A 25389-nucleotide genomic window follows, 5' to 3' on the forward strand; every position below is an offset into this window, starting at 1 on the left:
AACTGGAGCTGTTGCGACGCTCTTTCCAGATGATGTCATGGTCTCCTCTTGCACTCAGGATACCTCTCCGGGGGAGGGAACTCCAGTTATTCGGAAGAGACAGGTAATAGTTTTGGGGGTCTTGATCATTAGAAATATTGATAGCTGGGTTTGCGCTGACCAGAAGAACTGCATGGTGACTTGCCTGCCAGGTGCGAAGGTTGTGGATCTCTTGAGACATCTAGACAGAGTTATCTGTAGTTCTGAGGAGGAGCCAATGGTTGTGGTACATGTAGGTACCAGTGACATAGGGAAGGATAGGAGAGAGCTCCTGGAGGCCAAATTTAGGCTGCTAGGAAAGATATTGAAGTCCAAGACCTCCATGGTAGCATTGTCAGAAATGCTCCCAGTTCCATGTGCAGAACCAGTTAAACAGGCAGACATGCAAGGTATCAAAGCATGGATGAGACTATGGTGTAGGGAGGAGGGGTTTAGCCTCTGTTTGCTAGAAGCTGGGAATGGGTGACAGGGGATGGATCACTTGATGATTCCCTGTTCTGTTCATTCCCTCTGGAGCACCTGGCATAGAACCACTCTCAGAAGACAGGAAATTGGGCTAGATGGACCTTTGGTCTAACACAGTATGGGTATGGGCATTCTCATGTTTTTATATGTTCTTAAGCCGACCATGGCATCCTAATTGTAACCACTCTGCCAATCTTTGGGTCATCCACAAATTTTATCTGCAGTGATTTTCTATTTGCTTCCAAATCATTGTGGAAAATATTGAATAGCACCAGGCTACATCTGATCCCTGCAAAACCCTACTAGAAACACCCCTTACAATGGCCTATTAACAACTGCTTTCTGCAAACTGTCAGTTGGTCGGTTTTAGTCCATGTAACGTGTGCTCCACTGATAGAGTACAGTGTTCGTTATTTTATCTGAATGTTTTCCCCTACTAAAGCAAATGCCTCAGAGATATCAAAATGTATTGCATCTGCATGGTTTCCTTGATCAACCAAATTGTACTCTCATTAAAGGATCAATCGGGTTTTTTTGACAAGGCCTGTTTTCCATAAACCATGTGTGACGATGCTGCCCATGGGAGCCAGCTGAAGTCACTCAATTAGGGTAAACTGCAAATTGAATGGGGTAGAAAAACCCCAAACTAGTGGATAGTCCAATACTTAGATTTACCAAGCCAGCACAAAACAGCTTCTATAGTACCTCACTGGTTACTCAGAAGTCCAAACCACACAGTTCCCTTAAAGTGCCCAGCCTCAGGCCTCCATTCAGACACATATGTCAGATATGATGATGATTACTGAAAATCTGATCGCATCATATAAAAGAAAAGGTTCCGCCAATCCCAAAGGATCAGTCACACACCCAGGTCCAACTATAACTTAGATCTTACCCAAAACACATGCTTATAGCCAATTCTAATTAACGAAACTAAAATTTATTAAAAAATAAAAGAGAGAGATTGTTGATTAAAAGATCAATATACAGACAGACTTGAATTCAATTCCTGAGGTTCAGATACATAGGAGAGATGAGCTTGTAGTTGCCAAAAGTCCTTTTAGAAATAGTCCATAGGTTATAGTCCAATGTCCATATTCAGGGTGACTCCAGTCAGTGACTGGGCATCTCAATCCTTGTGGCTTAAGGTTTCCCCCTCTTGAAACCCAAAGCAGATGTGAGATGAAGAAGGATCGTGTCCCAGGGCTTTTATACATTTCCAGCAACGTCTTGGCCTGAGAAAACAATAGGCTTAACTTTTCTTCTTCCAAACATCATGGCAATTAGCATTGGTAATTTATCCATTAAACAGTTCAGATACAGGTTACTGCAACATTTAAAGAGACATATAGACAATAATACTATTTCACTGAAGTGTCTTCCTAAATGTTAATATTCCTTTTTTGATCTTTGAATCAAAGCCATAGTAATAGACAAGACTTGTTTGCTTACATCACAAGACCTGAGCAAACACCTCCCCTTCTACCTCTAACAATGCCGGCTGCATTTCAAAGCTCTGTTCATTTACAGATCTTCCTAACCAGTCTCTAAAGTTCAGCCATGGGTCAGGTCAGTCTGTGATTAACTCTTTCTGGCCCTGTCACCTTTCAGTGAGATATTATATTACACTCATAACGTCACACCATGTCATTGACTGTCATTAAGTATATTCCTAGACTTTCTTTTAACTAATTTTATACCAGCTTTTCCATTGTTCCATAATCTTGTTAAATCATTCTTTAAACTTTCCCTTAAATTTTTAATAGTGTACGTTTAACACAGAAATGTCCTCTATTTGCCTGATTGTGTACTTCTGGTTCTGAATATGATATGTGGCTGATCGGTCAGCTCATAGCTCTGGTGTTCATAAGTCTAAGGTTTTACTATAGATGCTGTTAAACACCTTCCTTGACTGCTGATGGACTGGAAAAGTTTTCATGTCCTCAGGTGATATGAGTAGCTCTTACTGCTTTTTTCTGAATGCAGAAGAAAAATATTTCTTGAACACATCTACCTTTTCTGCAGCATTAACAAGTTTCCATTCTATTTCTAGGAATTGGCCTAAACCTTTGTTAGGAATTCTTCTGTTCTTAATATACTTAATATCCTCCTTTCCTAGCCCTGCCAAGCACAGATTTTTTCCTGATGTCTTTAACATCACATATCAATGTTCCTAACTTCCGATTGTATTGTTTGCTATTTTGCCTTTTCTTCATTTGTTATATATTGTTTCCTGTACTCCCATTTCTGCCTTCACTTTGCCACTGAACTGGGTTTTTGTCCAAAGTTCTCCACTTCCTTGACTGTGGAATTGTGGCTTTTTAGCTATCCAACAAACTCTTCTTAAAAAAACTCAGAATGTTCATTTCCGTTTTTCTGTCTAATTTTTTCTTCCCAATCACTTTTGATGATATTTTGTTTCAGTTTGGGGAATTAGCCCCTTTGAAGCGCTAAATCTCTATAGATGTTACTGGTTGGGAACTCTTCTCTGTTTGTCCATTTGATTGTAATCAATTCAATTCTTTATTTTCCTCTTCTCTTATTTGTGTCTTCTCTAAACTAAACAGTCCTAGATTTTTCAATCTGTCTGCATATAGTAACCTCCCCCAGTCTCACAGCTTGTCTCAGAAATCCCCTTTCTAGAAGCTGGGTGATGAAAACTGAGTGCATGTCCTTAGCAGGTTATTCTCCATCCCATTCCTTAGGCATCCGAACATTGTCTTTGTTTTGGCCACTACTGCTGTTAATGTGCAGGTGTTTCCATGGGGCTGCTATCAGTGACACCCAGGTCTATTTCGGATATGCTCTATTTGGGATGCATCCCGTTGGCACATATTGTGGTAAAATATTGTTTTTTTTCTACTCTCAGATTCTGAGCAATTGGGTGAATGGGGAACTCCCTACATCATGGACTCTCTAGTATGGGTTTCATTGAATTAAGGAACAATAATGGATATCCATTCTTGTGTTTCCGGTGGGAGTCTATTAATGTTTCCCACACCATGATGTTTAGGAATTATTGACTCATGGAGCATCATGAAATATGGAATTGGCATTAGTAGGGTCAGTTGTTCATAATTCATTTATCCGAATAATGAAAATGTTATTTTTCACTGTGTGAAGAGCAACCGATCTGCTTCAACCATGAAAACAGCCTCCAATACTGGATGTAGTGTCTCATATTAACATTGTCTCTCCATACAGGGATTTGTACTGTGACCATCACCTTAGAGCCTGGGCACATACAGGAAGTCACGGGAAGGTACCGTATATGCAGAAGACACCATTCTGCTTCAGATTTGGACACTATCTCCCTTGCTCCATGTCATATTTCAACATGACCAACTTCACTAACCCCTCCACCTTCATCCTGCTGGGAATTCCTGGCCTAGAGGCAGCCCACGTCTGGATCTCCATCCCCTTCTGCACCATGTACGCCATAGCCATCTTGGGGAACTTCACCATCATGTTCATCGTAAAGATGGAGCCGAGCCTCCATGTGCCCATGTACTATTTCCTCTTCATGCTGGCCATCACCGATCTGGTCCTGTCCACGTCAGCCCTGCCCAAAATGCTGAGCATCTTCTGGTTCAATTCCAGGGAGATCAATTTCAGTGCTTGCCTCACCCAGATGTACTTCATTCACTGCTTCTCAGCGATGGAGTCTGGGATCTTCGTGGCCATGGGTTTTGATCGCTATGTGGCCATCTGTGATCCTCTGAGACATTCAACCACCCTAAGAAACCCTGTGGTGGCCAAGATCGGTCTGGCCGTGGTGCTGCGTGGTTGTGTGCTTGCACTGCCTTATCCCTTCCTGGTGAGGCGGTGGCCATATTGCAGAACCAACATCATCCCCCACACGCACTGTGAACACATCTATGTGGTAACACTGGCCTGTGCCGACATCAGCGTCAATAGTTATTATGGCCTCTTTGTGCTGTTCTGTGGGAATGGTCTGGATATGTTTATTATTGCAGTGTCCTATACTTACATCCTCAGGGCCATCTTCAGACTCCCCACAAAGGATGCCCGGCTCAAGACATTTGGGACCTGTGTCTCCCACCTCTGTGCCATCTTAGCCTTTTACATCCCTGGTCTCTTCTCCTCCTTCACATACCGGTTTGGCCAGAATATGGCTCGGCATTTCCACATTCTCATTGCCAACGTGTACCTCCTGGTGCCTCCCATGGTAAACCCCATCATCTATGGTGTGAGGACCAAACAGATCCGGGACAGGCTGCTCCAGCTCTTTACTCATAAAAGGACCTAAAGTTTTCTCCTGTTGCTCTGGCTCTCAGACCGAGCTCTATGCAGAGCTGGCTGGTGACATGGTGCAGGGCCCTCTTACCTGAATCACTGACTGGACAGTATAAGAGACATTCAATATTTTCCTGGCCTTACTGTGCTGTGTCAGCGTTACAAACTGGGAAATTGGTCTGTGTACAGCTCATTAACTCATAGGGTTACCACCTTTCAAATTATAATTGTAACTGAATCCATGGGGCCCTGCCCCCTGCCCCACCTCTTCCTCAAGGCCCCACCCACTTCTGTGCCTCTTTCCCCCAAGGCTCCATCCCTGTTACTCTTGCCTCTCCTCCCCCCATCACTCTCTGCACCATCTCTGCATCAGATCCCCCCTGGGGTGCCACCTGGAACTGAGGTAGAGCTGAGCCCTCTGTCTCACCAATATGGGATCCCTCTGGCATGGTGATGTTGTGGCAAGCTGCAAAACCCTTCAAGCTTACACTAACACCAACATCCACAGGCAGGGACCACACCCAACTGTGTTCATGAATGCTCTGGCCAGCTACTCATGAACGCACAATAGAGAGGCTACAGCCAAAATACTCCCAGCTCCCCAGCCAAAGACCCCAGAGCTCTACCATCCTGCCCAGGTTAAAACACGACCAGTATGAATTTATTACCCAGTCTGCCACTTACACAAAGGAAAGTGGATGTGCACCGACTCTTGTTCATCAGCTGAGATTTTCCCCCTTTGCACTTCAAACAACACATAGTGAATTAAATCTAAGCCTAATGTGCTAGTTAGTATTTGTCTCACCCAGTTAGATAGCACAAGCAGGTTAGTTTTTTCAGGCCAGCACTTCCCTGCCAGTTCAGTCTTTTTCCTCTGGTACTTTCAGGTGTATTGTTGTAGGGAGAATGAGGACCCTGTCATCATGTTGCATCAGGTGGATAGAAAGCTAGCTATATTGTCTGGCTCAACAGGTAGCGATCAATGGCTCTATGTCTAGTTGGAAGCTCGTATCAAGCGGAGTGCCCCAAGGATCGGTCCTGGGGCCAGTTTTGTTCAACATCTTTATCAATGATCTGGATGATGGGATTGATTGCACCCTCAGCAAGTTTGCAGATGTCACTAAGCTGGGGGGGAGAGGTAGATATGCTGGAGGGGAGGGATAGGGTCCAGAGTGACCTAGTAAAATTGGAGGATTGGACAAAAGAAATCTGATGAGGTTCAACAAGGACAAGTGCAGAGTCCTGCACTGAGGACAGAAGAATCCCATGCACCGCTACAGGCTGGGGAGCAACTGGCTAAGCAGCAGTTCTGCAGAAAAGGACCTGGGGATTACTGTGCATGAGAAGCTGGATATGAGTCAGCAATGTGCCCTCGTTGCCAAGAAGGCCACCAGCATGTTGGGCTGTATTAGTAGGAGCATTGCCAGCAGATCAAGGAAAGTGATTATTCCCCTATATTCAGCGATGGTGAGTCCTCATCTGGAGTAATGTGTCCAGTTTTGGTCCCCCCAGTACAGAAGGGATGTGGACAAATTGGAGAGATTCCAGTGGAGGGCAACGAAACTGATTAGGGGGCTGGGGCACATGACTTATGAGGAGAGGCTGAGGGAACTGGGGTTATTTAGACTGCAGAAGAGAAGAGTGAGGGGAGATTTGATAGCAGCCTTCAACTACCTGAAGGGGGGGTTCCAAAGAGAATGGAGCTATACTGTTCTCAATGGTGGCAGATGACAGAACGAGGAGCAATGGTCTCAAGTTGCAGTTGGGGAGGTTTAGGTTGGATATTAGGAAAAACTTTTTTACTAGGAGGGTGGTGAAGCACTGGAATGGGTTACCTAGGGAGGTGGTGGAAACTCCATCCTTAGAGGTTTTTAAGGCCCGGCTTGACAAAACCCTGGCTGGGATGATTTAGTTGGTGTTGGTCCTGCTTTGAGCATGGGATTGGACTAGATGACCTCCTGAAGTCTCTAATAGTCTTTGATTCTATTATTCTAAGCCAGGAAGCCATATAAAAGCAGCTGAGGTTTGGAAGCAGTGTTCCAAGGCAGGCAGGCAAGGCTGCGCATCATACAGCTTGTGGGCCCTAAAGCTCAGCTTCAAAGTCCTGAGGGATGAGACCATTGTGTGGCTTATTTCCTTAGCTTTCAGCTCCCTTTTGTTCCTCCTGGTTGGGAGCCTGTAGCAGGCAGTGTATAAACCCATGGCACACCCACATCTTGAATACTGCATGCAGATGTGGTCGCCCCATCTCAAAAATATATATTGGAATTGGAAAATGTTCAGAAAAGGGCAAAAAAAATGAATGGGGGTATGGAATGGCTTCCGTATGAGGAGAGATTAATAAGACTGGGAGTTTTCAGCTTGGAAAAGAGACAACTAAGGGGAGATACGATAGAGGTCTATAAAATCATGACTGGTGTGGGGAAAGTAAATAAGGCAGTGTTATATATTCCTTCTCATAACACATGAACTAGGGGTCACCAATTGAAATTAATAGGCAGCAGGATTAAAACAAACAAAAGCAAGTATTTCATCACCCAGTGCACATTCAAGCTGTGATGGGTTGGATCACAGAAAATCCCTTGGGAACTGCCAACTGATGTGCCGAGACTACCCCTGATCCTGTTTCCCTTTGCAGCTTGGGACTTCAGTGCCCTGCCTGGTTTGAGCCAGACACACTAGCCTGCTTCAAACCCAGACCCAAATATGAACCACATCCCCTAAAAGCTGCAGGATTAACTGAAAAGAGCTTAAGAAGTGTTCCTATCTACAACACTCAGATGCCCAACTCCCAACGGGGTCCAAACCCCCAAAAATCTGTTTTACCCTGTATAAACCTTATACAGGGTAAACTCATAAATTGTTCACCCTCTATAACACTAATAGAGAGATATGCACAGCTGGGTTAATTAATAAGTAAAAAGTGATTTTATTAAATACAAAAAAGTGGGATTTAAGTGGTTGCAAGTAATGACAGACAGAACAAAGTAAATTGCCAAAGAAAAGAAAAGTGATTACAGATGAAATCTCATCCTCAGAGATGTTCCAGTAAGCTTCCTTTACAGACTAGCCTCCTTCTGGTCTGGGTCCAGCAGTCACTCCCACCCCCTGTGATTATTGTCCTTTGTTCCAGTCTCTTTCAGGTATCCTTTGGGGTTGGAGAGGCTATCTCTTGAGCCAGCTGAAGACAAAATGGAGGGGTCTCCCAGGAGCTTAAATAGACTTTCTCTTGTTGGTGGAGACCCCCCTCCTCTCTCCTATCGAGAATTTAGCTCCAAGATGGAGTTTTGGAGTCACATGGGCAAGTCACATATCCATAGATTCATAGATTCTAGGACTGGAAGGGACCTCTAGAGGTCATCGAGTCTAGTCCCCTGCCCTCATGGCAGGACCAAATACTGTCTAGACCATCCCTGATAGACATTTATCTAACCTACTCTTAAATGTCTCCAGAGATGGAGATTCCACAACCTCCCTAGGCAATTTATTCCAGTGTTAACCACCCTGATAGTTAGGAACTTTTTCCTAATGTCCAACCTAGACCTCCTTTGCTGCAGTTTAAGCCCATTGCTTCTTGTTCTATCCTTAGAGGCTAAGATGAACATGTTTTCTCCCTCCTCCTTATGACACCCTTTTAGATACCTGAAAACTGCTATCATGTCCTCTCTCAGTCTTCTCTTTTCCAAACTAAACAAACCCAATTCTTTCAGCCTTCCTTCATAGGTCATGTTCTGTAGACCTTTAATAATTCTTGTTGCTCCTAAGCAGTGCAGAGCAGAGCGGAAGAATGACTTCTTGTGTCTTGCTCACAACACACCTGTTAATGCATCCCAGAATCATGTTTGCTTTTTTTGCAACAGCATCACACTGTTGACTAATATTTAGCTTGTGGTACACTATAACCCCTAGATCCCTTTCTGCCGTACTCCTTCCTAGACAGTCTCTTCCCATTCTGTATGTGTGAAACTAATTGTTCCTTCCTAAGTGTCTTTATTAAACTTCGTCCTATTTACCTCAGACCATTTCTCCAATTTGTCCAGATCATTTTGAATTATGACCCTATCTTCCAAAGCAGTTGCAATCCCTCCCAGTTTGGTATCATCTGCAAACTTAATAAGCATACTTTCTATGACAATATCTAAATCATTGATGAAGATATTGAACAGAGCCGGTCCCAAAACAGACCCCTGCGGAACCCCACTTGTTATACCTTTCCAGCAGGATTCGGAACCATTAAAAACTACTCTCTGAGTATGGTTATCCAGCCAGTTATGCACCCACCTTATAGTAGCCCCATCTAAGTTGTAATTGCCTAGTTTATTGATAAGAATATAATGCGAGACAGTATCAAATGCCTTACTAAAGTCTAGGTATACCACATCCACCGCTTCTCCCTTATCCACAAGACTCATTATCCTATCAAAGAAAGCTGTCAAATTGGTTTGACATGATTTGTTCTTTACAAATCCATGCTGCCTATTCCTTATCACCTTTCCACCTTCCAAGTGTTTGCAGATGATTTCCTTAATTACTTGCTCCATTATCTTCCCTGACACAGAAGTTAAACTAACTGGTCTGTAGTTTCCTGTCTTGCTTTTATTTCCCTTTATATAGATGGGCACTATATTTGCCCTTTTCCAGTCTTCTGCAATCTCTCCTGTCTCCCATGAATTTACAAATATAATAGCTAGAGGCTCATATACCTCCTTTATTAGCTCCTTGAGTATTCTAGGATGCATTTCATCAGGCCCTGGTGACTTGCAGGCATCTAACTTTTCTAAATGATTTTTAACTTGTTCTTTTTTTATTTTATCTTCTAAACCTACCCCTTTCCCATTAGCATTCACTATGTTAGGCATTCCTTCAGACTTCTCACTGAAGACCGAAACAAAGAAGTCATTAAGCATTTCTGCCATTTCCAAAAAAATACACAAATCTGACATCAGGAATCATAATACTCAAAAACCAGTGGGAGAACACTTTAACCTGTCTGGCCATTCTTTGACAGACCTGCGGGTGGCTATCTTAAAACAGAAAAACTTCAAAAACAGACTCCAACGAGAGACTGCTGAGCTGGAATTGATATGCAAACTAGACACAATCAGCTCAGGGCTAAATAGGGATTGGGAATGGCTGAGCCATTACAAACATTGAATCTATCTCCCCTTGTAAGTATTCTCACACTTGCTTCTTATCAAACTGTCTGTACTGGGCTATCTTGATTATCACTTCAAAAGTTTTTTTCTCTTACTTAATTGGCCTCTCAGACTTGGTAAGACAACTCCCACCTGTTCATGCTCTCTGTATGTGTGTATATATATCTCCTCAATATCTGTTTCACTCTATATGCATCCGAAGAAGTGGGTTGTAGCCCACGAAAGCTTATGCTCTAATAAATTTGGTAGTCTCTAAGGTGCCACAAGTACTCCTGTTATTTTTGCGGATACAGACTAACACGGCTGCTACTCTGAAACCTGCCATTTCCAAGTTTCCTGTTACTGTTTCTCCCTCCTCACCATGCATGACTGAGCTCCTTACCAGCCAGGCCACATTCCTGGGAAAGCTCAGATTGGATTGGCATCTCCATGTTCATTGTTAGGTTAATTATTCCTTGATTGGGCACTTACTGAGAATAGTCTTTTCTCAGGAAGCTGACCAACTGCTTCACTGAGGCTACTTAAAATTAAACAAGTACATAGCCAATATTCATAACTACGAATACAAAATGATACATGCATACAAATATGATGAATATATTCAGTAGATCATAACCTTTACAGAGATATGTTACATGGCATATGTAGCATAAAACATATTCCAGTTCTGTCATATATACATTCATACGCATATTTCCATAAAGCATAATGGGGTGCAACGTCACAGCTGGGAAGGCCGAGACTATAGGAGGGTTCAAAAAAGAACTAGACAAATTCATGGAGCATAGGCCCATCTGCTGCAGACTAGGGACGAAATGGCTAGGGAGCAGTTCCGCAGAAAAGGACCTAGGGGATAAGAGTCAACAGTGTGCCCTTGTTGCCAAGAAGGCTAATGGCATTTTGGGCTGTATAAGTAGGGGCATTGTCAGTAGATCGAGGGACATGTTCGTTCCCCTCTATTTGACATTGGTGAGGCCTCATCTGGAGTACTGTGTCCAGCTTTGGGCCCCACACTACAAGAAGGATGTGGAAAAATTGGAAAGAGTCCAGCGGAGGGCAACAAAAATGATTAGGGGGCTGGAGCACATGACTTATGAGGAGAGGCTGAGGGAACTGGGATTGTTTAATCTGCAGAAGAGAAGAATGAGGGGGGATTTGATAGCTGCTTTCAACTACCTGAAAGGGGGTTCCAAAGAGGATGGATCTAGACTGTTCTCAGTGGTAGCAGATTACAGAAAAAGGAGTAACGGTCTCAAGTTGCAGTTGGGGAGGTTTAGGTTGGATATTAGGAAAAACTTTTTCACTAGGAGGGTGGTGAAGCACTGGAATGGGTTACTTAGGGAGGTGGTGGAATCTCCTCCCTTAGAGGTTTTTAAGGTCAGGCTTGACAAAGCCATGGCTGGGATGATTTAATCGGGAATTCGTCCTGCTTTGAGCAGGGGGTTGGACTAGATGACCTCCTGAGGTCCCTTCCAACCCAGATATCACTGCTCTACAGCCAAAATGCTTCTGAAATAAATGTAGTCAAACTTTACTAATTCTGGGTCACTGAGAACGAAAATGATGCTTAAAATTGTTGATTGGCTCTAGTTTTCAAGATATGCTATTGGGTCAGTATATACGACCCTTGACTTGGGAATGGCGGAGGATAAGTGAGTTATAAAGGGAAGGGATCTCAATTTAAACCAGAAATGACTAAAATACATCTTTGACTGGATCTATGAATAAATCTATGACTGGGTTTGGACAGTACTTGCTTTTTAGGCAAAACAATGAATGATGCATTCTGACGCTGGTATTGCATCATACATGAGATGAATTGAATCATGTTATTCCTAGAAGTCATGGATGATGCAATCATAACGAAGCTTACATCACTCTGCTGAACAAATTGCCCTATATCAGCTCTAGAAATCATACAGTGTCGTGCTCTCTTATTTGTCAGTGTTTGATTTTGCAAAGGGACACATTTCTGTTTAGCCAAAGTGAGCAGAGATGCCTCGTACTTGTGTGAACAGTGCAGATAACTTCTGCTATGTTTGTGGTGAAGTGACTTTTGCATCACAAAAGCACAGTATAACCACTATGGTTAAGAAAGCCTATCACCTTTATTTTGGCTGCAAAATTGGAGATCAGGACAAGAGGTGGGCCCCACACATATGCTGCAACACTTGTGCAAGAAATCTTCGCCAGTGGTTGAACAGGAAAAGGAAATCTATGCCTTTTACAGTGCCAATGATTTGGAGAGAGCCAACAGATCATACCAGCAATTGTTACTTCTGCATGGTGCCTCCAGTTGGGAAAGGTGTGTCAAAGAAGAAAAAGTGGACTGTGCATTATCCAAACATTCCATCAGCTATACGCCCAGTACCCCACAGAGAAGGACTGCCGGTTCCTGATGCACCAGAATCATTCTCACTTGAGTCAGACGAGGAAGAGGATGAAACTTCTGGTTCTGAACCATCAATGTCACAGGACCCACATTTTCTCCCATCCTCCTCCTCTGAACCACACCTCATAACACAAGGTGAACTGAATGACCTTGTCAGGGATTTGGAACTACCCAAGAGTAAGGCAGAGCTGTTGGGCTCCAGACTACAGCAGTGGAATCTCCTGGCAGGTGATGTTAGGGTTTCCATGTTCCGTGACCGTCAAAAGGATCTTGTCCCATTCTTCTTCATGGAAGGTGATCTTGTAGCCTGCAACAACATCGATGGTGTGATGGCAGCCCTCAACATCGTTCACGATCCAGATGAGTGGAGACTGTTCACTGATTCATCGAAGACGAGTCTTAAAGCTGTTTTACTGCATAATGACAATGTTTTGCCATCAATTCCAGTTGGTCATGCAGTCCATATGAAGGAAACCTATGACAACATGAAACAACTTTTGAGGTGCATAAACTATGACCAACATCAGTGGCAGCTTTGTGGGTTGTTGCTCTCTTGCTTGGTCTGCAGACTGGATACACAAAGTACTGCTGTTTTCTCTGTGAATGGGATAGTCGTGCAAGAGATTCCCACTACATCAAGAAAGATTGGCCACTCCGACAGTCATTGGAGCCTGGGAGGAAAAGTGTTCAGCATCCACCGCTTGTTGAATCAAGGAAGATTTTGTTACCACCCTTACACGTCAAGCTGGTTCTGATGAAGAACTTTGTCATGGCCATTGACAAAACACAAGCAGCTTTCAAGTACCTCCGTGGAAAATTTCCAAGGTTAAGTGAAGCTAAGATAAAGGAAGGTGTCTTTGTTGGTCCTCAGATTCATGAACTTCTTCGAGATGATGCATTTGACCACGCACTGCGTGGCAAGGAAAAGACGGCATGGAAAGCCTTCCAGTTAGTGGCAATAAATTTTCTCGGAAACAACAAGGCAGACAACTACAGGTTGTTGGTGGAAAACCTCCTCAAGGCATACAAAAGCCTTGGTTGCAACATGTCACTAAAGATACATTTTTTGCACTCTCATCTAGATTTTTTTCCACCGAACTGCGGAGCAGTGAGCGGCAAGCATGGCGAGCGATTTCACCAGGACATTGCAACAATGGAGAAACGCTATCAGGGCAAATGGAGCCCATCAATGCTTGCAGACTATTGCTGGACAGTGACAAGAGATGCTCCATTTAATGAATACAAGAGACAAGCCAAGAAGCGCTGAGTAGACACTGAATAGGACTAAACTATGTACATAATAGTTTTTTGCCTTTTGTTTCATAATAAATTTTATTTATATAACCCTTTTGCTGATTTTTGAAGTGTTACATAAACAGGACAGGTGAAATATTATCATGTAAAGCAACCATAAACACATGAAAAGACCTAGGTTTACAATTTATGATTAAAACTCTACTATCTACACAATATACATAGACATAAAATGTAAAAACTTAAATATCTTAGAAACAGTAGCCAATCAGTTGTTTTAATTGTCATATTTGAATTCAGCACATCAAAATACATAATAAATAGCACATTTTATCTCTGAAGCAGACGACTTCTCAAAAATTGTAGACCAGTGTATTCTATGATTCTATGGCTACTAGCCAGTGTAGGCAAGGATGGTGTCCCGAGCCTCCGTTTGCGAGAAGCTAAGAATGGATCCAATAGGAAATGGATCCAATAGGAAATGGATCACATGATGATTAGCTGTTCTGTTCATTCCCTCTGGGGCACCTGGCATTGGCCACTGTCATAAGACAGGATATTGGGCTCGATGGACCTTTGGTCTGACCCAGTATGCCTGTTCTTATGTTCCTAAAGTTAACTGGTAAATTTCTGGCATTCAATAAAATGCCAATTGAGGGCACTTTGGATTATTGTAAATTCAAAGAAATGGTTTTGAAACAATTTGAGATTCCCCCTAAAACATATACAATGGAATTTAGGAATCCTAAACATGGTGCTGATATGAGTAATGTGGGAAATGTAAAGAAATTGAAAGATTTGAAAGGAAAGTGGGTAAGGGGCAAAGGTTTTACAAGCTGTGAGGGAACGTTTGACGTTCTTGCTCAGGAGCATTTCCTAAACATATGTAAAGGTGATGTAAAACAGTGTCTATGGGGCAAAATGGTGAAAACTCTTAATGAGATGGGTTCTCTAGCTGATGACTTTCAGCAAACCCAGGCATCTATTGTGAACAAACCCCAGACAAAGGGGTTTAAACTTTGTGGGAAGCAGGGTTCCTGTTTTAAGCCTGGGAAGAAAGAGGCTGGCTGGGAGATGGGCACTCACCTTCCCAAAACTTCCTCTAGTTCCCAACCCAAATCTCCTGTAAAAACAGAAGTGTCCAGAAGGAATGGAAGTGTCCAGCAGGTGCTATCATTGTAATTCCACTGATCGCCTGAGGAATAAATGGCTTGTGCTGGGAGGAAGCAGGCAGCAGATAGCCCATGGGAATGCTAGGAGGGTCCCCTCGGGCATCTGTTACTTATCATACCAGGTCTGTAAAATTAGCTTCTGCATAACCAGTCATGAAGCATGTCAAGGCTGTCAGCATTAATGGCAGATACAGGAGCAGAAATTTGTTTGGTTAGGTGCAATATAGTGCAAGAAGGTGACATACTGCCGGGACTGATTGCAGAGCTTTTGTTAGTAGGAAGCTACAAAATCCTTGTGCCTTTGGCTAACGTGCACATAGAAATTGAGACTTTGGAAGCTGTATTATCAGTGGGGGTAGTAGATAATAGCCGTATTGATATGCTAATTGGCACTGATTTCTTCTGTGAAGCTCGGACTCTTAAGGGGTTTACTCACAGCAAGAAAGAGCATTCAGCTGGGAATCCAGAGGGAAAGGGGAAAATCCCATGAACTCCTGAGGGAATGGGAGAAAGTTCTTGATTCCTCTGCAGCTCTGAGGAACTGCATGGGGTTCCAACGGTGGAGGTGGATGAGACTAGCTCCTGCCCTGCAGCGGAAGGTGTTGTCTTCTCAGAGAGGGTGGAGAGTTTATTGCCTGTCAGTGAGAAGTCTGTTCTAGCTGTTAGCTGCAAGCCTGTCTCATCTAAAGCAGGGATAGATCCTGCTCTAGGGAGCATAGGGAGGTGTGCACAAAAGGGGATCCCAGAGAAGGGTGATGGAATCTTGGAAACAACTGAGGAGGTGGGTGAGAGTTCCATTAACTCTGCAGCTGGAGGCAACACCACCTCAGGAAGGGCAGGGGCTGAAGCACGTGTCACTGAGATAACTGTCCAGGCTGTTAGCTGTGAGTCCTTTACAGCTGAAAGGGGACAGATCCCACTCTAGAAAGCATAGGTGTATGTATCCTAAAAGGGGGCCCAGAGGAGGAAACTGGGGGAGGAATAGGGGGAAAACAGGAATGTCTCATGACTGATCACATGAGGGAGGATGCCCAAGACAGAATGTCTGATTCAGTATCTGTGCTGCCAGGCACCCAACCTGTGGCTCAGATTTGAGACTCTTCTCCAGGGGAGCAGTCACACAACTGACCTCTTAGAGCTAGAGAGAGGGGTGACGGAGGGTACCCCAATGCAGGTCCGGATTTTGCAGGACTTTTTTCCTGACATGCTTGTGAAAACTCTGTCTCTTTAAGACAGGATGTAGATCCTACTGAAGAGACAGTTGTTTGTGAAAATGCTAATGACCCATCAGACAGAGGGAAGGAAGTAATTCCTCAGGCTGGTAAGACATACCAAGCAGTTGTGAAAGAGCTGCTTGGAGAAGGGACACCTCTTAGCCCAGAAAACAGAGATCACAACCCTCTAGGAAAGGGGTGGGGAAGGTCCCAGTGCTTGGAGTGGGAATTTCAGGGAAAGCCCGTGTGTGTGTGGATTTTTTGCATGGGAATAACCTTGGGGGTACGAAACATCTCCACAGAAGGCTAGCAACACTCAAAGTCTCCTTACATCCTTACCTCTCCACACCCTGGCACACCAAGACCCCAAAGATTACCTAAGATGGAGATCCCTACTGATTGGGACACTGAGAGGATAGGAAAACCAGTAACTAAACTCAACTCCTCCCTGAACTTTCACATGTAAGACACAATGGGTATTGAATAAACCAAACTGTCCAAGAAGAAGGCATGGCATAACAACAATATTTGGAAATGCCTACCTATGATAAAAGGTTTGGTGTTATTGTTAAATCTCATAATTGAAAGATTGTTGCTAATGGTGAACCTTATAATAAAGAGTTTGATACTGATGGTAAATCTTATGAAAAGGTGTAACATGCATGAGTTTGGGGGAAAGCTTTTGGACATGCTAGGGGTAGTAAACAAGAAGCCTTATGGGGATCCTGTTTTCAGCTAATGCCTGTAACGGGCTCAAAGCTTGTCACAGCAGGGAAACCATAATAAGCCTGGTCTTCTTGAGGAAGGGGAAACTGAGGCCCACGACCTCATGGCATATATGAGTATCTCTATTCAGTTATCACCTGTTGGAAAAGCACAATGGCTAACAGTGCTTCACAGATACACAGAGAGGTTTTCTAGTGACCCAGGGAAGGCACACTTGTTAAGGCTCTGTCTACACAGGCAAGTTTCTGTGCAGTAAAGCAGCTTTCTGCACTCTAACTCCCAAGGTGTGCACACTCCCAAGCCACTTAGGGTGCAGAAACTGTGCAGTTGTAGTGCTGTAAAAACACCACCCCAACAAAAGGCTCTCTGTGCTGGGGATACAGCACTGTGGTGCCAGTGAAGACACCGTGGTCAATTCTTGCCTCTGTGGTCATTGGTTTGAACTCTACTGAATTGCCCTCAGAAAACCAACTGTCATCCCCACCCCGTAAATTCCTTTAGAATTTTGAAAGTCCCCCTCCTGTTTGCTTGGTGACGCGTGCAGTGGTCTCAGCGCATCTTTCCTGGTGGCCACGCCTGCTCCATGCACCAGATGATCCCCAGCTTGGATCAATTCTGAGATGCTGGACCTCATCAGCATCTGGGGAGAGGAGGCAGTCCAGTCCCAGCTGTGCTTCAGCCATAGGAATTATGATACCTACAGAGAAATTTCACGGTGCATGACCGAAAGGAGCCATGACCAGGACGCACCACAGTGCAGGGTCCAAGTGAAGGAGCTGCGGAATACCTTCCACAAGGCACAGGAGGCAAACTGTCGCTCCAGCGCTGCGCCCATGAGCTGCCGGACGTGATACTCCACGGCGACTCCACCTCCACTGGGAAGACCACTGTGGACACTTCTGTGGCTCATGTACCAGTCAAAAGTGGACCAAGCCAGGAGGAGGAAATCTTGGATGAGGATGTGGAGGGGGACCCAGAGGCAGAGATTGACTTGGAGGTCAGAGATGCAGGCAGCCAGGAGGTCTTTTGTACCCCAGAGAAGGCTAACCAGTCACAGCTGTCAGATGTTGGCGAAGCGCAAACAGGAGAGGAGGCCCCGGTAAGTGGATTTGACTTTTGGAATCACTGAAGTGAGTTGTTGGGGGCAGGAGGGTTGCAGAAACCAGGCTTGTCTTCCACCGCATGCCTAGCCTGAGCGGTGGAACAGGTTCTTGATTGACTCCCTCACTTCATGGGAATCTCCCTCAGAGATCTCCAGGAAACTCTCGTGGAGATACTGGACAATCCACTACTGCAGATTCTTTGGCAGAGCTTCTTTATTTCTTGCCCCATTAATGGTAACTTTTCCATGCCACTGTGCCATCACGGGGGAGGGGGGGATGGACCATTGCTGCACACAGGCTAGCTGCATAGGGGCCAGGACAGAAGCTGCAGTCTTGGAGAAGACCCTCCCTTTATTCCCTGCTCACCCTCAGCAGTGAGATATCTTCCATAAAGATCACATCCTGTGGAAAGTGTGGGGACGGGAATGATTATCAGTTTTAGTAAGGGGCCAACATTCCTCTTTATACAGAGCTTACACATTCCACTCTTCAGTCACATGCTAGAGTTCAGCCCAAATTCAGTGCATATGGAATTATAGATATAAAGCACCAGACACACACTGGTTCAGTTTGTGCATTGGAGGACGCTCGGCGTGTCATACAGAGAGAAGTAGGGGTGCACAAAGAATCACAGAGAGTCTGGTTCATTTCTTAAAAGCCACATTGAGTAGCAAGCACTGTTGAGCTTTGAATTTCTTGTATTCCTCTGAACCCTCCCAGACCCAAACTGTGGTACCCAGGGTGTGACAAGGACCCAGAATGAGGCCCACACAAATATTATCCTTGCAGGGGACTGTATATAGATACATAGATTATTTGGCCAGGCACGACCCTGCTCTGACTTCCTGCATCACAGAGGCCATAGGACTGCCCTGGATTCATTCCTATTTAAACAAGAGCAGGTCTTTGAGGAAAACATCCCATCTCGATTGAAACGTGGCCAGTTATGGAGACACACCACATTCCTTGCTAAATTGTTCCAATGGTCAGTTACCATCAGTGTTAAAAAATTCCACTTCGTCTCATCTCAATTTGTCCACCTACAACTAGGCTATGACAGAGGCAGCAGTGGTAGTGACCCAAGCAGTGGAAGACACAATGAAGATGACTGGATGTGGAAGCTGCGGCATGTACATGATCCTGGAGGGGTACCTGAAAAGAGTTTCATCTGCATAAAGTGCTGCCTAATAGAGCTGATGGAAGAAAAGATCCGAGGATTGGAGATGCAGGTGGAAACTCTGGTTGAGTTTAGAAGGGGGTTTGAGCAAATGATGGAGCAAAGACATGAGGAGGCTGAAGGGAAAAGTTGAGATTTTCAGACTTAAGCAGGACCAAAGAACTCTGAGGGGAGACTGCTTGGTGAAGACAGTGGATAGTGGAAGCATGTGACTAAGAGAACCAGGCAGAGGAAAAGACAGGCTAGTGAAGGAGAAATAGAGCTCAGGAACAAGTTTGTGGAGTTGGAAAATGAAGAAGGGGCACAGCAGGTGGTCACTGAAGGTGAGAGGGCAAGGAAGAAGAGAAGAACAGTGAGTCCTTGTCAAGGCTGTATCCCCACTTTGAACTTTAGGGTACAAGAGTGGGGGCCTGCATGAGGACTTCTAAGCTTAACTACCAGCTTAGTTCTGGTCCGCTGCCACCATTCCCTACCCTGGGAAGCTTTTAGAAACCTCTCACCAATTCCCTGGTGAATACAGATCCAAACTCCTTGGATCTTAAACAAGGAGAAATTGACCCTTCCCCCCTCCTTCCTTTCACCAACTCCTGGTGAATACAGATCCAAGCCCCCTTGGATCTTAAAACAAGGAGAAATCAATCAGGTTCTTAAAAAGAAGACTTTTAATTAAAGAAAAAGGTAAAAATCATCTCTGTAAAATCAGTATGGAAAATAACTTTACAGGGTAATCAAACTTAAAGAGCTCAGAGGACCCCCCCCTCTGTCTTAGGTTCAAAGTACAGCAAACAAAGATAAACACTCTAGTAAAAGGTACATTTACAAGTTGAGAAAATAAAGTAAAACTAAGACGCCTTGCCTGGCTTTTTACTTACAAGTTTGAAATAAGAGAGACTTGTTTAGAAAGATGGGGAGAACCTGGATTGATGTCTGGTCCCTCTCAGTCCCAAGAGCGAACAACCCCTTCAAACAAAGAGCACACACAAAAGCCTTCCCCCCCCCCCAAGATTTGAAAGTATCTTGTCCCCTTATTGGTCCTTTGGGTCAGGTGTCAGCCAGGTTACCCGAGCTTCTTAACCCTTTACAGGTAAAAGGATTTTGGAGTCTCTGGCCAGGAGGGATTTTAGTACTGTACACAGGAGAGCTGTTACCCTTCCCTTTATAGTTATGACAGTCCTATAGGAAGATGGGAAGAGTCAATGGAGATAACACCAAATATGAGCCCCAGGAGGATGCGGGATGGGTTGCAAAGGATTGCAAGGGAGAACAGGAATCGACAGGACTTGCAGCCAGAGGGAACAGGGGATAGACCGGAGAATCGCACCATCACCAGAAAAAAGGCAGGTCTACATGATTGGGGACTCCTTACTGAGAAGAATAGACAGGCCTGTAACCAGAGCTAATCCAGAGAACAGAAGGGTGAGCTGTCTGCCAGGTGCAAAGATACAGGAAGTGGATGTGAGGCTGAAGAGGATCTTAATGGGATCGGGAAAGAATCCACTGATTGTTCTTCATGTGGGAACAAATGATACTGCTAGATTCTCACTGGAACGAATCAAGGGAGACTATGCCAGGCTTGGGAAGATGCTTAAGGAATTCAAGGCTCACATGATCTTCAGTGGGATTCTGCCTCTTCCTAGAGAAGGGCAACAAAGGTGTGATAAGATTATGATGCTCAACAGATGGCTCAGGCAGTGGTGCTATAAGGAGCGCTTTGGTATGTATGGCCACTGGGAGGCATTCATGGACAGAGGACGGTTCTCTCAGGATGGACTTCACCTGAGTAGGGAGGGAAATAGACTTCTAGGATAGAGGCTGGCACAACTGATTAAGAGAGCTTTAATCTAGGAATTTGGGCGAGATGGTTGGGAGAGGTACAGGTAATCTCCATGCTAGATTTTAACATTGAGAGGGAAGAAAACGAAGTAAGAAAGGATACAGCCATGGGTAGGAGAATGGACATAAGGAGGAAGGGTAGTGTAGATACCAGTCTAATAGGTGATACTGGTGATAGAATGGCAATGCCTAATTGCGTAAAGAATGTGAGCGAAGCCAAACAGCAAAAATTAATATGCTTGTACACTAAGGCAAGGAACCTAGGTAACAAAATGGAGGAACTAGAGCTACTGGTGCAGGAAACTGAAACCAGATATTATAGGGATAACAGAAACGTGGTGGAATAGTAATCATGACTGGAGTACAGATATTGAAGGGTATGTGTTGTTTAGGAAAGACAGAAATAAAGGCAAAGGTGGTGGAGTAGCATTGTATATCAATGATGAGGTAGACTGTAAAGAAATAAGAAGTGATGGAATGGATAAAACAGAGTCTGCTTGGGCAAAAATCACATTGGGGAAGAAAGCTACTAGTTCCTCCCTTGGGATTGCTTGGGGTGTGCTATAGACCACTGGGATCTGATTTCGATAGGGATAGAGACCTCTTTAATGTTTTTAGTGACGTAAATACTTATTGGAATTGTGTGATCATGGGAGACTTTAACTTCCCAGACATAGACTGGAGGACAAGTGCTAGTAATAATAATAGGGCTCCGTTTTTCCTGGATGCAATAGCTGATGGATTCCTTCACCAAGTAATTGCTGAACCAACAAGAGGGGATGCCATTTTAGATTTGGTTTTGGTGAATAGTGAGGACCTCATACAAGAAATGATTGTAGGGGACAACCTTGGTTCGAGGGATCATGAGCTAATTCAGTTCAAACTAAATGGAAGGATAAACAAAAATAGTTCTGTGACTAGGGTTTTTTTATTTCAAAAGGGCTAACTTTAAAAAATTAAGGACATTAGTTAGGGAAGTGGATTGGACTGAAGAACTTGTGGATCTAAAGGCGGAGGAGGCCTGGAATTACTTCAAGTCAAAGTTGCAGAAACTATCAGAAGTCTGCATCCCAAGAAAGGGGGACAAATTCATAGGCAGGACTTGTAGACCAAGCTGGATGAGCAAGCATCTCAGAGAGGTGATTAAGAAAAGCAGAAAGCCTACAAGGAGTGTAAGATGGGAATGATCAGCAAGGAAAGCTACCTTATTTAGGTCAGAACATGTAGGGATAAAGTGAGAAAGGTCAAAAGCCATGTAGAGTTGGACCTTGCAAAGGGAATTAAAACCAAAAGTAAAAGGTTCTATAGCCATATAAATAAGAAGAAAACAAAGAAGGAAGATGTGGGACCGCTAAACACTGAGGATGGAGTGGAGGTTAAGGATAATCAAGGCATGGCCCAATATCTAAACAAATACTTTGCCTCAGTCTTTAATGAGGCTAATGAGGAGCTTAGGGATAATGGTAGGGTAATAAATGGGAATGAGGATATGGAGGTAGATAGCCAAATATCCGAGGTAGACGCCAAACTCGAACAGCTTAATGGGACTAATTGGGGAGGGGCAGATATTCTTCATCCAAGAATATTAAAGGAACTGGCACATGAAATTGCAAGCCCATTAGCAAGAATTTTTAATGAATCAGTAAACTCAGGGGTTGTACCGTACGACTGGAGAACTGCTAACCTAGTTCCCATTTTTAAGAAAGGGAAGAAAAGTGATCCGGGCAACTACAGGCCTGTTAGTTTGACATCTGTAGTATGCAAGGTCTTGGAAAAAATGTTGAAGGAGAAAGTAATTAAGGACATTGAGGTCAATGGTAATTGGGACAAAATACAACATGGTTTTACAAAAGGTAGATTGTGCCAAACCAACCTGATCTCCTTCTTTGAGAAGGTAACAGATTTTTTAGACAAAGGAAATGCAGTGGATCTAATTTACCTCAGTTTCAATAAGGCATTTGATACGTTTCCACATGAGGAATTATTAGCTAAATTGGAAAAGTTAGGGATTAATATGAAAATTAAAAGGTGGATAAGGAACTGGTTAAAGGGGAGACTACAACAAGTCATACAGAAAGGTGAACTGTCAGGCTGGAGGAGGTTACTAGTGGAGTTCCTCAGGGATCAGTTTTGGGACCAATCTTATTTAATCTTTTTATTACTGACCTTGGGGAAAAAGTGGGAATGTGCTAATAATGTTTGCGGATGAAACAAAGCTGGGAGATATTGCCAATACAGAGAAGGACCGGGATATCATACAGGAAGATCTGGATGACCTTGTAAACTGGAGTAATAGTAATAGGATAAAATGTAATAGTGAAAAGTGCAAGGTCATTCATTTAGGGATTAATAACAAGAATTTTGGTTATAAGCTGGGGACACATCAGTTGGAAGTAACAGAGGAGGAGAAGGACCTTGGAGTATTGGTTGATCATAGGATGACTATGAGCGGCCAATGTGATATGGCTGTGAAAAAAGCTAATGCGGTCTTGGGATGCATCAGGTGAGGTATTTCCAGTAGAGATAAGGAGGTTAGTACCGTTACACAAGGCACTGGTGAGACCTCATCTGGAATATTGTGCGCAGTTCTGGTCTCCCATGTTTAAGAAGGATGAATTCAAACTGGAACAGGTACAGAGAATGGCTACTAGGATGATCCGAGGAATGGAAAACCTGTCTTATGAAAGGAGATTCAAAGAGCTTGGCTTGTTTAGCCTAACCAAAAGAAGGCTGAGGGGAGATATGATTGCCCTCTATAAATACATCAGAGGGGTAAATACCAGGGAGGGAGAGGAATTATTTAAGCTCAGTACCAATGTGGACACAAGAACAAATGGATATAAACTGGCTATCAGGAAGTTTAGACTTGAAATTAGAAGAAGGTTTTTAACCATCAGAGGAGTGAAGTTCTGGAATAGCCTTCCAAGGGGAGCAGAGGAGGCAAAAGACATATCTGGCTTCAAAACTAAGCTTGATAAGTTTATGGAGGGGATGGTATGATGGGATAGCCTAATTTTGGCAATTAATTGATCTTTGACTATTAGCGGTAAATATGCCCAATGGCCTGTGATGGGATATTAGATGGAGTGGGATCTGAATTACTACAGAGAATTATTTCCTGGGTGTCTGGCTGGTGAGTCTTGCCCACATGCTCAGGTTTTAGCTGATCGCCATATTTGGGGTCGGGAAGGAATTTTCCCCCAGGGCAGATTGGCAGAGGCCCTGGGGATTTTTTTTTTGCCTTCCTCTGTAGCGTGGGGCACAGCTCACTTGCTGGAGGATTCTCTGCACCTGGAAGTCTTTAAACCATGATTTGAGGACTTCAATGGCTGAGATATAGGTCATGGTTTGTTTCAGGAGTGAGTGGGTGAGATTCTGTGGCCTGCATTATGCAGGAGATTGGACTAGATGATCATAATGTTCCCTTCTGACCTTAAAGTCTATGATTCTATGATTGGTTATTAAACGGAAGAAAGATTGTTTGGTAAGGTTTAGTAAGGACTAGTTAGGAATGTTATTAAAATGGAAAAGGAGAACTTAAAGGAAAATAAATATTTTTGTTTTTAAAAGCTTAATATGAAAGAATAGAGGCAAGTTATTAAAGAAAAGAAAGATTTTTGGGTAGGTTTATTAAGGAGAGATGATTTTAAAGGACAAGTTTGCCTCCTTATTAAAGAATTTTAAAAATGATATAAATTTAAAAGGTTTATTAAATATAAAGTTAGGTTCAAAAAGAACACATGCTATAAAAAAGGGAAGTTTATAAAGTGAAGACTGTTTAGTAAGCACATGATAAAAAAAATAAAGGTAGGTTAATAAAGAAACATTTAAAATATTAAATATAAAGGTAGGTCCTTACTGAGGGTCATATAGGCCGCTTGAGCCTTGCCTGGCCAGATAGGGAGCCAGCCATACGGCCCAGGTTAACCTATTCCATCTGGCACCCATGGCTACCCACTCAAAGGTGCAGAGGAATAGTCCAGCTCATCAGTGGAGCCCATCTTACACAGTCCCAACCCCGATGCTGAGGTGGGACTCACCAGTTTTGTAGGAGCTGCTGCTGCACATTGTCTTGCTCCCTTATAAAGTCCTGCAAGGTTTTCTGCTCTTCCACCTGCCAGGAGGGTAAGGTCTTCTTCTCCAGTTGGTGGGATTTCTGGAAGGCTCACAGCACCTTTTGCATCTCCTCCTGTTGCTTCGCCAGCCATTGCAGAGTCCCTTCCATCTCTGGGCCGCCACGTACTCATGCTGGCTCTGGGTCCTGGACATGCCGCCACATATAGCGAGGCGCAGCTGGGCCCCTCTTGCTTCTGCCCCTGCTTCCCTCACAAACCAATCAGGGACGCCTCAGGTAGATGCAATCACCAGTGTACTTAATTTATAGTTATTTCCCACCACTACCTTACTATTTATATACTGGATTTCACAACCAGGCATCACAAGCAGCAGACCAGAGCCACCAGTCCCTCTCAGTCTCTGACCTTTCTCTTCCCCCCTTCTTTCCAGCCTTTATAGCCCCTGGTTAATTAAACTGGCAGCTGTTTCTAGTTCCTATTGGGATCCAGGAAGTGGGCAGGCTGTTTCTAGTTGCCAGGTAGGCA

The 25389-nt window shown here is 43.9% G+C and overlaps 1 protein-coding gene across 1 annotated transcript; it reads left to right on the top strand.

Annotated features, from left to right (window-relative positions):
- The first annotated feature begins 3775 nt into the window (after positions 1 to 3775).
- Positions 3776 to 4774, top strand: LOC135895660 (olfactory receptor 52K2-like). Its single transcript, XM_065423799.1, has one exon. The coding sequence runs from the start codon at positions 3776 to 3778 to the stop codon at positions 4772 to 4774; it is 999 nt and encodes a 332-aa protein (XP_065279871.1).
- The last annotated feature ends 20615 nt before the right edge of the window (positions 4775 to 25389 follow it).

The sequence above is a fragment of the Emys orbicularis genome, chromosome 1, assembly GCF_028017835.1.
Source record: "Emys orbicularis isolate rEmyOrb1 chromosome 1, rEmyOrb1.hap1, whole genome shotgun sequence".
In the NCBI taxonomy this organism is placed as follows: Eukaryota; Metazoa; Chordata; order Testudines; family Emydidae; genus Emys; species Emys orbicularis.

Coding starts and splice junctions, on each gene's coding strand:
- LOC135895660 (XM_065423799.1), top strand. CDS start 3,776: ATGCAGAAGACACCATTCTGCTTCAGATTTGGACACTATCTCCCTTGC.